The sequence below is a fragment of the Grampus griseus genome (assembly GCF_964374135.1).
Source record: "Grampus griseus genome assembly, chromosome: 1".
NCBI lineage: Eukaryota > Metazoa > Chordata > Mammalia > Artiodactyla > Delphinidae > Grampus > Grampus griseus.
Genome location: NC_139017.1, coordinates 171,688,208 through 171,705,150, shown reverse-complemented (window position 1 = coordinate 171,705,150; position 16,943 = coordinate 171,688,208). Strand labels below are relative to the sequence as shown.

Sequence of the window (16,943 nt, the reverse complement as noted above, 5' to 3'; positions counted from 1 at the left end):
TCAGCCGAGTGCACTTGGGCCCAAGTGAAAACATTTTCTAATTTTATCAGAGGTGGTTCCCTGATAAAGGGCTTGGGTGGGGAGGGGGGCAGCCAACGCACAGCTGTGGCTGAGCTTCGAGTCCCTGGATTCTTTCATTCCTTCAACATGTTTATTGAGCACCTACTAGGTGTCAGGCCCCGTTCCAGGCTCTGGGGAGGGAGAGCCAAGCAAGACAGTCAGATTCCTGTACTCACAGACTTGGGAGGGGGTGACAGACAATAAAAGTAAGCGGATGAATAAACAAGCCCACTTCAGAGAGCAGTGGTGCTGTGGAGAACATAAACTGTGTGTCGTGGTGGCCAGTGCTTCAAGGGGGGAGGCCAAGGGAGAACAGCTTAGTGGGTGTGCAACCATGGAACTCAGGTGGGCCTTGAACTCGTGGGCTGGGACTCGAACCCAGTCAGAACCCACTATCTTTTAATCGAGATCTCACATCTGGTCTCGGGACTTAATAAAGCTCAGGTTCTTTATGTCTCATCACAGAAAGAATTCAGTGAGAGACAAAGTAAGAAGTGGATTTATTTAGAGAGAAACACTCCACAGACAGAGCGTGGGCCATCTCAGAAGGCTAGAGGCCCCCAAATGTGGGGCGGTTAGTTTCTATGGGCTGGGTAATTTCATGGGCTAATGAGTGGCAGGATTATGAGAACTCTAATATTTTAGGGAAGGGGCGGGGATTTCCAGGAATTGGGCCACCGCCCACTTTTTTTTTTTTTTTTTTTTTTTGTGGCCTGTCCCGTTGCGGAGCACAGGCTCCGGACGCGCAGGCTCAGCGGCCATGGCTCACGGGCCCAGCCGCTCCGCGGCATGTGGGATCTTCCCGGACCGGGGCACGAACCCGCGTCCCCTGCATCAGCAGGCGGACTCTCAACCACTGCGCCACCAGGGAAGCCCCACCACCCGCTTTTTGACCTTTATGGTCAGCCTCGGAACTGTCCTAGTGCTGGTGGGCGTGTCGTTTCGTTAATGTATTACAAGGAGCCTGTAATGAGGCTCGAGTTCCACCGGAAGTCGAACCTTACTCCCCCTTGGACTCAGCTGATTCTAACCAGTTTAGGTTGTATCCTCAACGGCTACGTCCTTCTTTCGAGCGGACCTGTTTCCGGTGGGCAAGGACAAACCAAGGGCAAGTGAGGCTGCATGGAGTGCACAAGGGATTGTGGGGCTGGGCAGGGTCGGGGGGTCTGGGTTTTTATTCTAAGGGGGTTGGGAATCCAGTGGAGTATTTTAAGCAGAAACTGACATGTCCAGAGACCTGAAGAGGATGGGACCACTCACATACGAGGGGAGGGAGAGAAGCAGGTGACAGGGAGGAGGCAGTGAGCCTCGGAGGGGCACATCACTCTTAAAGCAGCCAGCGCGTGGCAGGAAACATACCCACAGCTGTAAAACCCAGGCACAGCACTGAGTCGCACGTGAATCACCATCTCTATGAATCTGCGCTTTTCTTCTGCCTCACTCTGCAACTTAATCACCCTCCCACCCCCTGCTGCCCCCAGGTCTCTGCTTATGCTCCACCCTAACTTGGGATGTCCTCAGATATTTTCTGAGCACCTCCCCCAGGCTAGGTGCTGTTCTGGGCACCAGGAATGTTAAGGATGAACTCGCTGGTCCTCACCTTCCTCCCGTATGGCGGCCAGTCAAACCTCATCCAAGCATCAAGCCTGTCTCAGATCCCACTTTCTCCAATCAGGGAGTCGGGACAGACCTGGGTTGGGATAACGCTTGAGATAAGCTGGACCCACTCAAAGTGTGGCAAGCCCCAGAGGGATTTCCAAGTAACTTAACTGTGTCCTGGAGGCAAAGCTCATTTTTAAAATGAAATTCTGGAGCATTTTGTTCTTTATTTCATATACATTCTTGATTGACACCTACCAATGAAACTGGGCCTAATGTTCTTCCAAGAAAAGAACCGTATGAGATAACCCAATACCACTGCATTTACGCACCCTTCTTCCCACTTTTATTCAAAATGATACTACAATGCAAGAGGGAAGAGATATGGGGATATATGTATATGCATAACTGATTCACTTTGTTATAAAGCAGAAAGTAACACACCCTTGTAAAGCAATTATACCCCAATAAAGATGTTAAAAAAAATGATACTACAGTAATAGAGTAGTTATCTATTGCTGCATAGCAAGTTACCCCAAAATGTAATGGATAAAACCCCAACCAATATTTATTATCTCACCCAGTTTCTGTAGTTCAGGAATCTGACGGGGGGGTGACTTTGAGTTCTCATGAGTTGCAGTCAAGATGTCGGCGGGGGCATCAGTCATGTCATCTAAAGCCTCGGGGGGAGCCAGAGGATCCCCCTTCAGAATGGCTGCTCGTGTGGCTTTTGGCTGGAGGCCTTAGTCCCTCAGCACACATGCTTCTCTCTAGGGCTGCTTGAGTGTCCTCACAACACGGCAGTTGGCTTCCCCCAGAGTGAGTGATTCAAGGGAGAGCAAAGAGGAGGCCACAGTGTCTTTTATGACCCAGCCTGGGAGGAAGCATTCCGTCATTTCCACAGTATCGTATTGGTTACCCATGTCAGCCCCATTCAGGGTGGGAGGGGCTACACAGGGCATGAATCCTAGGCGGCAGGGATCGTTGGGGCCATTTTGGAAGCTGGCTGCCGAGAAGAATAATAGGCGCCCTGTAACCAACATAGTTCAGCCACTTGGTGTTCTTGGGACATATACCGTTTCATTTGACCCTTACAATAACTCTGTGCGGGACAGACAGTGGGAGGTGAAAGAGCTTGTCCAAGACCACCAAGCTAACAAGTGGTAGAGAGGGGTCCAACCAACCACCCCATCAATAGTGTCCAGCAGTGCCCTCTGCCACAAGCCCGTCTCCTGGCCTCTGGGGAAGAATTCCTGGACCTTCCCTGTGCTGCAGCTTTGTTCCCCAAGCCCATGGTGTGGCCTCTCCTCCTGGCTTCACCTGGCCTGTGCCCACAAGGGGCCCCCAAAGCCTTCTCCTCTCACTGGTGCTGACTGCCCCTCATTCTCACTGAAGCCTCAAACCATGTTCCATGGACTTTGCTCTCATTCCCATTCCTGCTCTGGGACCCTTGGAAAAAGCCTCCCCAGTTCTAGGCGGGCACCGGTGGTGGCCCGGGCTTGGAAGGTCTTGTCCGAACGTTGGCTGACAGCCATGGTGTTGCCAATAATCCTTCCTGCCTCTTTGACCTCCATGAGTTTTTTGTTTTGGTTTGGTTTGGTTTTTTTACAGAGATGGTGTCATCTTTGCAAAGAGATGTGTTAGTAAAGGATGATCAAGTTCAACAACTAAAACAGGAGGTGAACCAACTAAAGAGAGAGAACAAAGAAAAGGATCACCAGCTCCAAGCCCTCAGCTCCAGAGTGAGTGTCGGGTCATCAGCAAATTGTAGCTGCGAAAAGCAGACACAGTGGAGTCACATGACACACGGTGGTGAGATGAGGCCAGTGCCCAGGGGCACAGGGAGGGTAGCTGCTAGGCAGGTGGTCAACTTCTCTGCAGCTTTTCAAAGTACAGCGTGTATGTGGCTCAGAATAAGCATAATATATATTCAAATCCAGCAAACATTTTCTAACCCCTATTATAAATTAGTTTGTTTACTCCCAGCAACAAACACACTTATTAGCATATACTGCCATTGCAAAGTTTAATATTAAACAGAATACAATCTCTCTGTGAGCAAGGATGACCACACGGCTGCATCATGGTCCCAGCACCACTGGTTCTCATAATTGCCTTCAAAGCAGAATGTTTGAAGATCCAGGTGCAAACACGCAGACTCTCATTTCTTCCTTAGACTTTAGTGTGTAGAATTTCTCTATGGAAAATGAACGTGGTAGGCAAGCAAAGAGATTTTTACATGTAACTTTGACTATTTGCAAATCTTGCCTTCAATGCTAACTTCAGAATCCTGGCTCTATAGGGTAAGATTTCTCAGTATTTGTATGATGTGTCTGTTTCTGTGAGTCAAGGTAAAACCTCAAAGCTTTCATCTCAGGTGGCAACTCAGAGATTCCCAGCGGCTACCCGATAGCTAGGTCTGCATGGAGGTGGGGTGAGAACAGATCTTGAGGTTCCAAGGAAAAGGCACAATAAGTAATACCTGGTACCTAGTACCACACCCAGTTTGGAGCTGGTGAAAGGCACTGCATGAGTTTTGGGATCAGACAGACCAGGGTCCAATCCCAGAGCTTTCTTTGATTGTAACTTATTTGGCCTCCATTTCCCCATCTGTGAAATGGGGATGACAAAATCGTTTTCTGAGAAGTGGGAGGCTGGTTTTAGTTGTGCTCCTCTGCCTCTTCCCCGGGTCAGCTGCCTGGCCAAGCCCTCTGCATTCGTTTCTCCCAAGCAGAGTGTCTTCCCAGACATGTGCTATAGCTGTTTTATGTGGGGTGTGTGTGTGTGTGTGCGTGTGTGTGTGTGTGTGTGTGTGTGTGTGTTGGGGACGGGAAGGGGATGCAGAGCTGATGCTAAGTAGAGGGAATACGCAAAGACAGCACCTGCTGGGCTCTTCTGCCTCCAGAAGTGCATTTGGATGATTTATGTCCCCGTTTCCCCTTCCTCGTTGACCTTGGAATGAGGTCCCTTCTCCTCTAGCCTGTGCCGGCCAGTAGCACAAGGGCTCGTCACCACCAAGGGTACTGCTCTCGTGAACATTTGAGATGCCTTTTTTTTTTTTAATGACATACATCATGTGTGTTAATTTTAGAAAAATAAGTAGATGACATTGAAAAGAAAAAATAAAAAGAGAGGAGAGGAAATGCTACCTTGAGAAATCCGTGTTAATATTTTCATGTATGTTCTTCCAGTCTTGTTTCTATATATTGCCTAGAAATCAATCAATCAATCATTTTATAGTGAATTTATACAATTTTTTAAATTTTTAAATACTTACTATTTTCCCATGCTAATAAATCAACGCTCTTATCATTGGTCTTAAAAGCTACATACTTTCTCCTGGATGTACCCAGGGTTATAAAGTGCTCTGCTGTTATGAACAACACTTGGGTTGTTTCCTCTTTTTTTTTTTTTTTCCTTCCACTGTTACTGACAATTCTGTGCAGAGCATCCTTGAAACTACAGATTTACTTATTTCTCCAGCCGTTGTCCTTAAGGTACATTCCTCAAGTGGGCATTGCTGGGTCAATAGAAGGCGCACATCCATCCTTATGCCCCTAATGCCTGTTGCAGAGCCCCCCTCGGGAAAGACGGCTCCGTTTACCCCTCCACACCAGTCGGGGCAGTTGTGTCTTTGAGATGCAACCTGCACAAAAGCCCTAAGAGGGACCCGCGCTCACTGGTTCCGCCCCCTCCACCCTCACCGGTCACAGAGTGAAAACATCCCAATTCCTGCACCCGAAGTACCCAGACTCTACCATGCTGCGTTTCCCCTGCGGTGAAGTTTGCTGGTTTCTGAAGAGGAATTTAGACGCTCTATTTCTCAGAACTCATGAGAGGGGTGAACTGGGAACGACTGCAGGATCCCGAGCTCCCATCACACAAATGGTCTCGCGTCTCAGAATTCAGAGGTGTGATGGGGTTATACAGCAGGAAACACTCCTGGGCGTGAACACAGGGACTTGGGACCCCCAGCCAAGCCCCCGTGGCCTTGTCCTTTTTCTCCACAGTGCTCAGTGCTGAAAGAAGAGTTACAGAAGGAAGATGCCCAGAATGAGCACTGGGAAGCCCAGGAGAAAGAGTTAAAGCTCTGCAAAACCGTGCGTTGAACCTCCTCACCCCTAGGTGTCCACTGAAAGCCTAGATTGTGACCTTCAGGGTTTTGGAGGGGTTCCGTGGCCCATTAGCTAGCACAAGCTCTGGGGCTTTCCGGGTGTGTGTCTGTTAATGTAGTCTCATAATTCTTTGATTTGCTAGCCTCAAAGAGATGGGTGAAAAGACCATGGAAAACATACTCTCCCCAGATTTTCTGGGCAGTTGGCTCAAAGCCCCTCATCAGGTTTCCCCTGGGTAAAGAGAAGGGAGGTGGCCACCATATGCTGCTAGAAATTCACCGTGGTCCCTACCCCTGGACTTGTGATGCCTAGACTTTCATGATCCACTGTCACAAGTTTCATCACAGCCCTGAGCACTGTTATTAACACAACTCTTCTTTAAGTATTTTTACTTAAATACATTCAATTTTACACCAATTCATAAAAACAAAATAAAAAGCAAATGTATCACTGGCCTTGTATGGAAGGTGAACATAAAAATTAATACAATGAAAAGATGACCACTAAATGTAAATGTTCACCCCCTGTACCAACCGAACCCTCGTGCACATCACCAGGCATACGTTTTCCATCCGTTGGGAAGGACGGTGCCTGGGACAGGGGCAGGAGACGTGTGCTCTTCTCTAAGTCAGGAGCACACTTCTCTGCCTCAAATGAGAAAAAAGAAAAATTTCATTGTTCTTTTCTTCCAAACTGTGCCCATTGTGTCTTCCAAACAGCCCTTATTTAGATTGAACTCAAAAATATACCCCAAGGAAAGAGATTCTAATGAGTGGATAGGTATCTTGTACTGTTTAATCCAGGATCCATGCTAATCTTCAAAAGAAACTCAAATTTTCCCTCACCCAGCACTTTCATTGCATGCATTGAAAGAAATTCTACTTTGCCTTAAAGATGTAGAATTGGCCCCCAAGGGAAGGAATTAAGCAAATCCCAGACTAGGTTTCTGCCTTAATGAACCGGATGAAATGAGTTATGAAGTTGACTTCCCTGTTGTTGGAACTCTTTTCAGCAAATCCATGACATGGAGAAAGAAATGAAGAAGCTCAGGGAGGAGCTGAAAAGGAGCTGTACCGAGCAGAGCCTGATCTCTAAGACGCTACGGGAAAAGAGCAAGGTATGGCGGGGACAGGTCGGCCTGGCAACCACTCTGGGGCAAGCACTCCACCTGCATCATCTCTGTTCATCCTCACAATGACCCCATGCGGTCTATACTGGTGTTAACCCCACTTTACAGTCGGGAAAACTGAGGCTCACAGAGGTGAAGGAAGTTAACCAAGTTCACTTGCATAAAGTAGTTGTGCAGAACTTGAATCCAGGACTGCCTGACTCCAAAGCCCCTGTGTGTAACCACTACCCTAGACTGCCTTCAAATCTTAATTGTGAAATTATCTAAGAAAGAATTGATCCATTCAATCAAGTTTGCCAATGATGTTGTTCCAACTTTAAATTCTCATATTGATTTTTTTTCTTTTTGTTCCATCAGTCATTGAGAATGTTTTAAAAATCTCAACATGTTTGTAATTTGTGTGTTTCTTCTTTCACTATTAACGATTTTTGCTTTATATATTTTGAGGCTGTGTTACTAGGTGCATATAAATTTAGAATCCTAATACTTCCTGTAGAACAAAACTTTTGATCATCGTGAAATGTCCCTTTTCATCTCTAGTAGTGTTTCTCCCTTAACGTCTTCTTTGTCATTTAGCTTTCTGTTGGTTAGAGTTTTCATAGCATATCTTTTTCATACTTTCTCTGTCAATTTTTGTCTTAAGTTTTAGACATATGCCTTCCAAATAGTGTATCATTTTTACAAAATCCAGTTTGACAATCTTTGACTTTTAGTCCATTTATATTATGTAATTACTCATGTGCTGGGGTTTAAATCTACCTTAATGCTCAGTACCAGTTGTACCATCTGTGCTACATTCCTTTTTCTCTCCTTTCTTGCCTCCTTCTGAGTGGATGGTTTTCTCTCATTTCTCTCATTTTCTCTCATTCCACTTTCCCCCTCTATTAGCTTGGAAATATTTCACTTTTTTACTATTCTTTTAGTAATAGTAAGACAATAGCATTCATCCTTGACTCACACACTAATTAAGTTTTTCACTCTTCTACTATTCTCTTAGTAGTCATCCTAAAGACTACAATACGCATTCTTAACTTACCAAGAGGCAATAGTAGTTGATAATTATGCCCTTCTCCTTGACAGTGCAATGAGTTTCAAACACCTTAACTTCACTTACCTCCTCCAGATTTATAAGCCATTGCTGTCATTTTCTAAACTCCTCTTGATAGTTAAAACCCCAAAAGGCATTACTAGTGTTTTTCTATAGTCAGTATCATATCCACACATTACCCTTACTGTTGCTTGTCTTCTTCTGCCTCTCTGATCATCCACCTGGGTTCATTTTTCTTGTGTCTGAAGAATACCCTTTAGTGTTTTCCCTCACTGTGGCTCTGCTGATGACAAATCCTCAGATGTGCCTGTGTGTCTGTCTGGAGATGTATATTTAACCTTCATTCTTAAAACACATTTGACAGCGTGTTGAATTCTACAATGGCGGTTCTTTTCTTTCAGCACATTGGAGGTAGCATTAGATTGTCACTATTGTCTCGTGGCTCCTATTATCTCCAGTTAGAAGTCATCTGTAAGCCTAACTGTTGTACCTTTGCATAACCTGTCTTTTTCTCCAGTTGCTTTGAAGATTGTCTTTTCCCTTGATTTCCAGAAGTTTTTTCATGGTTTATCTAGGTGTGGATTCATTTTTGTTTACCTCGTCCAGAGTTCGTAGGGGCTTCTTGAAGTCCCTGGCTTGGTGTTTTGCCTTCGTTCAGGTGCTTGGGCTCTGAACCCCATAGGCAGTGGGGAGCTACTAAGGCTTCTGAACAAGGGACTGATGCAATGACATTCGTGGACAGTAACAAGGGTGAAAATGATAGTTAAATTTCTCATGTACTAGGCATTACCCTGAACATTTCATCTCTTCATCTTCACAGCAGCGCTGTGATCTAGAAATCATCCTCCCCATTTTACAGATGAGGAAGTCAAGGCTACTAGTTACTAGTACAGGAACTAACCCAACTGCACAGTCGGTTTTGTCTGACTCCGGGTTCATCTGACTTCAGTTACCCTGGCGTAGCAAACAGCCACATGCTACTGTTTACACTGAAATTAGTCAAAATTAAATAAAATTTTAAATTCAGCTCCTCCGTCACACCAGCCACATTTCGAGTGCTCGATACGCAGATGTGGCTGGTGGCTGCCGTATCAGACAGCACAGCCTCGCTCAGAGTACCTGTATCGTTGCAGAAAGTTCTGTTGGACAGAGCTGCCTTACAGCTGGGTAACTCTCACAGTACCGTTAAGATTGCACTGGAAGACACTAAACTAGAGGCGAGGAGGCCAGTTGTCACAGGCCAGCTTGCATGTGAGAGGGATTGGAGGACAGGCGTGAGACCACCGAGTGTGAGAGAGGGAGCAGGGCGGCCGCTGAAGGTGACTCTGAGGCTTGGGGATGGGAATGGGGGCCGTTCATGGAGAACACAGATAAGGGCAGAGTCCAAGGTTGGACCTGGCTTTTGCAGCATATGAAAAAGGCTGCTGAAATAGAAGTCAGAGCGTGTTTAGACCTGGGAGAAAACTAAGGCCCAGACAGGTTAGATGACTTTTCCAAGGTAACGGAGCTGGGTAGAGGCTCTTCCACTGCACCACACTACTCAGAAGAAAGCTCTTAAGGGCTTTCCTGGGCCTTTTATTACATCCCTGTGATCCCCCTCTTCAGATCCCTAATAAACAGCCTGTGAATTGGTTTCAGCACAAAATCTTTCCATTTATTTACGAGAGTTTGCCTCATTTCCTGTTAGTGCCAGAGCCCAGGGCTCAGCAGGTACGTCCAAGAATTGAGCAGCTGCGAGGCCTACACTGGCCAGCAAAGGGTAGTGTGGAGCATTCCCAAGCCTACCGCGCGTTGACTGTTACCCAGGCAAGGGGGGAAACGTAGGCCAGCTTCTCCACCTTTAAACGCCTTCCTTTGCAGGCTGCGATTCTTAATAGACATTGCTTTAGCAAGCCTGCAGAGAGGTTTCCACCAGTGAGTGTGCTCAAAGTGGTAACGACAAATAGTTATGGCAATAATCCCAATAATAACATTTCCGAGTACCCATCACGAGTTATTAGAACGAGGCTGTGCGGCGGACATTCCCGTCCACCTTTCATAGGTTACAACAGTACTTAACACACTCACAGAGCCCTTAAGCACTATTCCAAACATTGAATCCCCACAATAACTCTGTGCAGTGGTACTGGTATCATCATCCCCATTTGACAGATGAGGCCACCGAGTCACGGAGCAGTGAAATAACTTTCCCAGGGTCGTACGGCTTGTTAGGGACCGAGCTGGAATTGGAGTCTGCGGTAGGACATAGTTGAGCCCAGGGTGCAGAGCTCGGCCCCTTCCCGTAGGGGGCGACTCCCTGTGAGTTTGCCTCCACCCCGTGCGTGCCTGTGACCCCTGCCACTGGGCTGCAGCTGTCCCTACCCCTCAGGGACTCCCCCACTGCCATTAGCCCCCCCAGAAGAGTTTCCCCAGAGGGCATGATGGTCACATTAGCAGCAAAGCCCACGCTTTCATCATCCTTTCAGGTTGAAGAGAAGCTTCAGGAGGATTCCAGAAGGAAATTGCTTCAGCTGCAAGAAATGGGGAGCAGAGAAAACCTCATTAAAGCCAATTTGGAAAGGGCAGTAGGTCAGGTAGGCGCGCTGCAGAGCCCCTTCACGGGACCGTGCCCTCCACGGAATCCCGCACCCAAGCGGCCGGCAGGGATGAGAGAGGAGGAAGACGGCCGGGTTCAGCTCACCCGCTTATCTCAGGGCAGGGCTTTGTGCGGTTTCCGCGTCCCCAGTGGACGTCACTAAAGAGGCTTTTCCTTCTGGGAAGCTGCCCACTCCAGTGTCTGCTGTTGCCTGGGACCCCGACCAAGCAGCCGGTCCCAGCTCAAGGCCCGCCCCCGTGAACCAGCTGTGCACTTCCCTCTTGAGAAGGGTTTGAGCTCTTGAGCCCAGTGGTGTTTCTAGCACTTTGTCTTTCACATTTTTTGTCCTGACGTTTACAGCGATCTTTCTTCCTCTGGGCCCCCAAACAGATGCTACCGTCAGTGTCCCCAGGGAAATGCCACATTTCTTTTTGTTTGTTTGTTTGTTTTGTTTTGTTTTGTTTGGCCAAACTGCGTGGCTTGCAGGATTTTAGTTCCCCGACCAGGGATGGAACCCGTGCCCCCTGCAGTGGAAGCACGGAGTCCTAACCACTGGAGCGCCAGGGAAGTCCTGCCACTTTTCTTAATAAATTAAAACCCAGAATACCACGGCTTATGCCAGATGGAGATGGGCAGGGTGGGGAGAGGGCCATTTCCCAGGGCTCTGACCCAAGATGGCCCAGTGGCCCTTCCTCTTACACGTGGCACAGACATGAGGGCCAGAACATGCAAATGAGCCTTCACCAGAGGCTAAGGGAGAGCAAACGAGAACCCAAGATGGGGCACTGGCCCTCCAGAACACGGCCCACCGAGGGCAGCCCATCTTGGACCCCTCCACAAGGCATCCTCTCCTGGCAGCCACGGCTCCAGGGGGACCAAGAACGTTTTGCGTGTATGTGTTTGTGCTTTTCTTTTTCTGGGAGAATGAGTCCATCTCGTCACTCACTGGATTCTCAGAAGGATCTGTAAACCACCAAAAAAGGTTAAGAGCCACAATCCTTAAAGGAGCCCTCCATCCCACCCAGCCCAGCTCCCAAAGCCCTTCCGCTTGGTAGCATCCAAGCCTGAACCATCAGTGTGACCGGAATTTGTCCCACGCGCTGACCTTCAGAGGCACCCACAAGTTAAATGACGATGCTGACCCTCAGGCGGGTTTTAAAGCCTCTTCAACCAATTTCCACACCATCACCCCCGCTGTCCTTTCTCCTTCAGGGTGCCGACCCCTCAGCAAGGCAGAGAGCCCGCCAGCCTGGGCTTCCCTCTGTGCACCTGGGCTACCCCTCACCTTGCTGGCACTCTGCACCCACAGCGCATACCCGCTTTGAGGGCATGATCTGCGCCACTTGCCGAGGGCCTGGTCATGGCTCTGACCAGGGGTCATCCAGGAAGACCCTCAGAGACACTGAGATTCCTCCAGGTCTAGACTCGAGAGAGAGAGGACGGACGAGGTTTCTCTGCGCTGCCTGGGCTTTCCTGCTTCACCCCCTTGTCTCCACAGCCCGCTCCCGGCCTGAGGTCCTGCCCTTCCCCAGGCCAGTGACCACAGGACTCAGCTCATCATCCAGCAGGACCTGTCCCCCCCTTCCCCCACCCCCCGCCAAGCAGTCCCGTAGGGCGCCTCTGGTGGTAATGTGGGCCATCATCCACAGGGCCCTCTCTACATAACCTCTTCCTTGGGCGAGCTAGGACCCTCCCTTGGCCATGAAACCAGCAGACGACCCAGAGTCCCTCCAATCACCCGGCTGGCTTCCGGCAGGATGACTGCAGAGGTGTCCTTAGGAGAGTCACAATTCCTCTGCTTGGCTTCCCAGAGCTCCCTGGTGTGCAGCAGACTCCTGTGTCTTGGGACCTGTGGACGTTCTCATTGATTCAGTGGCCCTTATGGTCCTTCAGGGCTCTGTTATAGAGCCTTTCATGACCACATTTTGCCAGTGAGCCAAAAACCCAGGCCAAGAGCCATCGTGTTGGTAAATTTCCAGAGAAACTCGGTCTTCTTTGCCGTTCAGGTCTCATGAGCCTGGGGCATCTTGAACTCGTCATTCTCGAAGCCCTGATTTAATTTAACTGCGTTGTTTCATCATCCGTAATAAGAAGACACCAGCACCAGGGAGGCACTCAGTAAAAACTGGCTGAACTGAAGTAGAGGACTTTGAACATCTGACCTGACAGATGTTTCTGTTATAAGCATTCGATGAACATTTATTGAGTGCCTGCTGTGTGCCAAGCACTGCACCAGGCTCCGGGGACCTGGAGAGGAATACAGGAGACGTCGTCTTCAGGACACAAGGTCTAAGGCACAGAACAGCAGCAGGCAGCAACTCCTTCTCTCCCCAGGCGCCCTTGCTGATTACACGAGCTGCTCGGGCTGACAGCCTCAATATTTATCTCACAGCCTGCTGCCAACGAAGCAATCACGGAAGAGCGCTCCTGGCCCTGGACTTCCCACTGGATAATCTTCCGAGAGCCCGAGACGTGTGTGTGCTGACCATGTGCGTCGGCTAGGTTAGGCGGGCACACCTGAAAAGTCATTAGAGCCTGCGGTCCCCCTCTCTTGTGTGGGCACTGCCCCTTCCGGTGAGAGGTGAAGGTGTTAATTACCCATAATGACCACTAAAGGCGTGCAGAGCCTTCTCACCGATTTCTCCCAGACCCAGCGACGGAGGCGCCTCCCCCAGCCTTGCAGCTGCAGCTGCACCACTCACCTCATCCCCCTTCCCTTTCTTTGTGCTGCAGCTGGAGCTTTTCAGAAGTCAGGTCATCAAGGCCACGTACGGACGCGTGAAACCGTTCCAGGACAAACCCGTCTCCGATCAGCAGGTTCGTGCCTCTTCCCCGCTTTCTCCTTCAGGGACCCGGGGCTCCAGACACTGGGAGCACATGTTCCTGGCTTTTGTGGGTGGCACATATTCTTCACGCTGTTGCTACACCGTAAAGATTTGTTAGGATTTTCTGGGACTTCCTGGCTTTTAAAGTAAAAGCCAGTTAAACTCCCTTGCAGTGTTTCTGCGAAAATCCAATTAAACCACCCAGGACCGTGTCTGGTCGCCAGACCCGCACGGTTAACCTCCGTTAGTCCCGCGAGGAAAGGGGCGGCCTCAGCATGGACGGTGCGTCCTCGCTCGCTCGTTCCTTCTGAAGAGGCATATGGCAGTGAGGGTGGGCCTCTGGCTGTAACGATTGCCTTATTATTCTTCCGTTTATCCTCTCCAACCCTGGGTGTCAGCGCGCGGGTCAAAAGATCACCCCACGGGCTTCTCTTGGAGAACGTCCTTTTTAGGGGCCCACAGCATCAGGCTCAGCGTGATGAGTCACTCCCAGAATGCAGAAGAATCTAGAACACTCGTGGCCACATGACAGGCCTTTGGCTCTTAAAAACCATCTCTGATCCTGGGAAAAAGCCCTGGTGACAGAGCCGACATCCACCCTCCAGAGCCATCGCCCAAACACGCCAGGACCTCCCTCCTCTGAGCTTAAGCTGAAGCCCTCCAGGTCCCCTCCCCCCAGAGCCACCCTGCATTTTAATTAATTTATTTATTTATTTTTGGCCGTGTTGGGTCTTCGTTTCTGTGCGAGGGCTCTCTCCAGCTGCGGCGAGCAGAGGCCACTCTTCATCGCGGTGCGCGGGCCTCTCACTATCGTGGCCTCTCCCGTCGCGGAGCACAGGCTCCGGACGCGCAGGCTCAGCGGCCACGGCTCACGGGCCCCGTTGCTCCGCGGCATGTGGGATCTTCCCCGACCGGGGCGCAAACCCGTGTCCCCTGCATTGGCAGGCGGACTACCAACCACTGCGCCACCAGGGAAGCCCCACCCTGCATTTTAAATCTTTTTTTTTTTCTTTTTCTCACCAGTTAATAGAGAAGATCACCAGGGTCACAGAGGACAATATCAACTTTCGGCAGAAAAAGCGGACCCTGCAGAAGGAGACCCAGCTCAGCAGCTGCAAACAGGAGGAAATGACAGAGAACATCGTGAAGCTGAAGACATCCTTAGACAGTTGCCAGGTGCCCCCTTCTCCATTTCTCAGATGTCCCCTGTGTCTCGTTTTTGTGCTCCTTGTTCAGGAAATTGTCCAGCTCTGCTTTTAGTCCACCTTTTCTCTTGTTGGAGAAATCTGTTTGGGATCAGAAAACAAAGGACCTCCAGAAATGCCTCCCAGGTGAACTTGGTGTGGCCAAGGAGAAGCTGCCCGACACACTCCAAGTATTGCCTTTGGGAGGCCCCAGACCCCGGGGAAAAAAACAGCCCCGTGTTATTTCCAGAGAAACCAAAGAAACGTTCTGCTCTTTATTTGCAGTTTTCTTTTCTGTCCCAGCAGCGGAAGGCTGCTCTTAGCCTTGTTGCCTTTGACTTTGGAGGAGATGCGACCAGAGGGTCTGGCAGAGCCCCCACTTCGTGGCCCCCACGCAGGGGTCCAGCTTATCACATCAGGCAGCTGCTTCTGCTTTCTCTGGAAACACGCAGCTACTATTTGGGGAGTCTGTGCAAGTGCTGGCTTGTCAGCACTCTTTCAAATCAGGAAACCGCACTTTATGACCAGCTTGTGTGTTGATCTCAGCAAGAATTCTGTAGCCAGATTTGGTTCTCGTTTCAGCCAAATCGTCCTTGGCAATTTGGCTTTGGAAGTGCCTACACCTAAACAAAGGGTCTCTTTGACCATCCAGGGTCCAAATTAGAGTACACATGAAATAAAAGCTGCCTCCTTCCTTCCGCCCCCCAAAAAACGCAAGTAGAACTGGGCCGTCACAGGGCGGCCAACATACGGCGCTGCCTGCTTCACGGGCACGTCAGGAACACTGCTCTTCGCGGGTCACAACCGTCAGGTGCTATTTCTGGCGATGGTGCCCGGGCTCCTCACGACCTCATCTCTTTCCAGGCGTGCATGAAAATGTCTTGCTGTAGCAGTGACCTGAAGAAGGAGATCGACCTCCTGCAGCACCTGCAGGTGAGCCCACCTGTCTCAGGGCTCCAGAAGGTGGCGCTGGACATCTTGCGCCTGTCACTGTCCTGGCTGGAGGAAACGGAGCATCTCCTCCACGAGGTGGGGATCCAGTTCTCCAGCTCCGACAAAGGTGATTGCAACTCTTTTCTCACATAGTTAGTTGCATGACTGAAATATTGCGCTGAATCTGATCACGATGGGACATCTGTTGAGGGAGCCTTCTTAGGTATGTGGCCAAGTGTTCCCTTCTCCAGACTTCACTTTGCTTCACCACTTGAGAAGCAGTGTTCCTGGAAAAAAGTATACAAGTGAGACGTGATTACTGGAGAAAAATGAGACGCAACAGAGGCAAAAGGAAAAATCGAAATTATGCTAAATCTTCTCTCTCCGAAGTAACCATATATATACATATATATAGTAGAGACTTCTTTAGAGCAGTTTTATGTTCATGGCAAAATTGAGAGGATGATACAGAGCTTTCCCAGGTAGCCCCTGTCCCCACTCATACACAGCCTCCCCCATTATCAACATCAGCACCAGAGAGGTGCAGTTGTTAGAACTGATGAACCTACATTGACGCATCATAATCACCCAAAGTCCATGGTTTACATTAGGGTTCACTCTTTTTTTAAAATCTTAATTTTATTGGAGTGTAGTTGATTTACAGTGCTGTGTAGGGTTCACTCTTGGTGTTGCCCATCCTATGGGTTTGGGCTTGGACAAATGTGTGATGACACGTATCCACCATTATAATGTCATACAGAATCGTTTCACTGCCCTGGCCTTTCTCACCTTCTGAGATGGCCCACGCTCTGTCTGTGGAGTGTGTTTCTCTCTAAATAAATCCACTTCTTACCTATCACTTTGGCTCTCACTGAATTCTTTCTGCGATGAGACATCAACAACCTGAGCTTCATTAAGTCCTGCAACCAGCAGGTCCACCAATAATGAGGCCAACCCCGGAGAGGAACCAGAGGCCCTGTAAGTCACGATTCTCCACCAGGAAGGTGGTCCAGTCCTGAAGGTGCCTTTGACCCCAAACCTACTGCCATAAGCAGAAGCCAGGGAGCACGGTGGGGGGTGTGGTTCAGATCAGGCTATCTCTGAGCAGATGGGTGGATTCTGTGCACAAAGCCCTGGTATTAGGTCAACTCGATTTATGAGTTTCACTTCTCAGGTCACTCTATAACTACATAGTAACAGAAAGTACAGAGAATTCATTCAAAGCCACCGTGGAGTCCATAGAGCGGAAGTGAGGTGGGTGAAGTTACAGATCAGGGACATGGGAATAAAGCAAAATGATGATTACCCATAAACCAGAATATCTGATATTCTAGAAATTGAGGAAAGTGAAGCTACAAGTTTAACAAAATAAAAAGAAGCAAAGGAGAAGCCAACTTCAAAGCCAGCCTATGCAATTCCTCCACGGCAGCGCACGTCTGTCTGACTGAAGCCTGGCTCTGCTGTTCCTCAGTGCC

At 49.2% G+C, this 16,943-nt stretch overlaps 1 protein-coding gene across 1 annotated transcript in view; it reads left to right on the top strand.

Moving 5' to 3' along the window:
• FHAD1 (forkhead associated phosphopeptide binding domain 1) overlaps positions 1-16,943 on the top strand; it is a gene marked incomplete at both ends in the record, with an annotated part of 131,510 nt that overhangs the window by 59,887 nt on the left and 54,680 nt on the right. Inside the window, 7 exons of the mRNA XM_082661988.1 lie at positions 3,271-3,401; positions 5,670-5,759; positions 6,787-6,891; positions 10,417-10,524; positions 13,260-13,343; positions 14,375-14,527; positions 15,400-15,595. Of these exons, the coding sequence (XP_082518114.1) occupies positions 3,271-3,401; positions 5,670-5,759; positions 6,787-6,891; positions 10,417-10,524; positions 13,260-13,343; positions 14,375-14,527; positions 15,400-15,595 (867 nt within the window). The remainder of the gene's footprint in view (positions 1-3,270; positions 3,402-5,669; positions 5,760-6,786; positions 6,892-10,416; positions 10,525-13,259; positions 13,344-14,374; positions 14,528-15,399; positions 15,596-16,943) is intronic.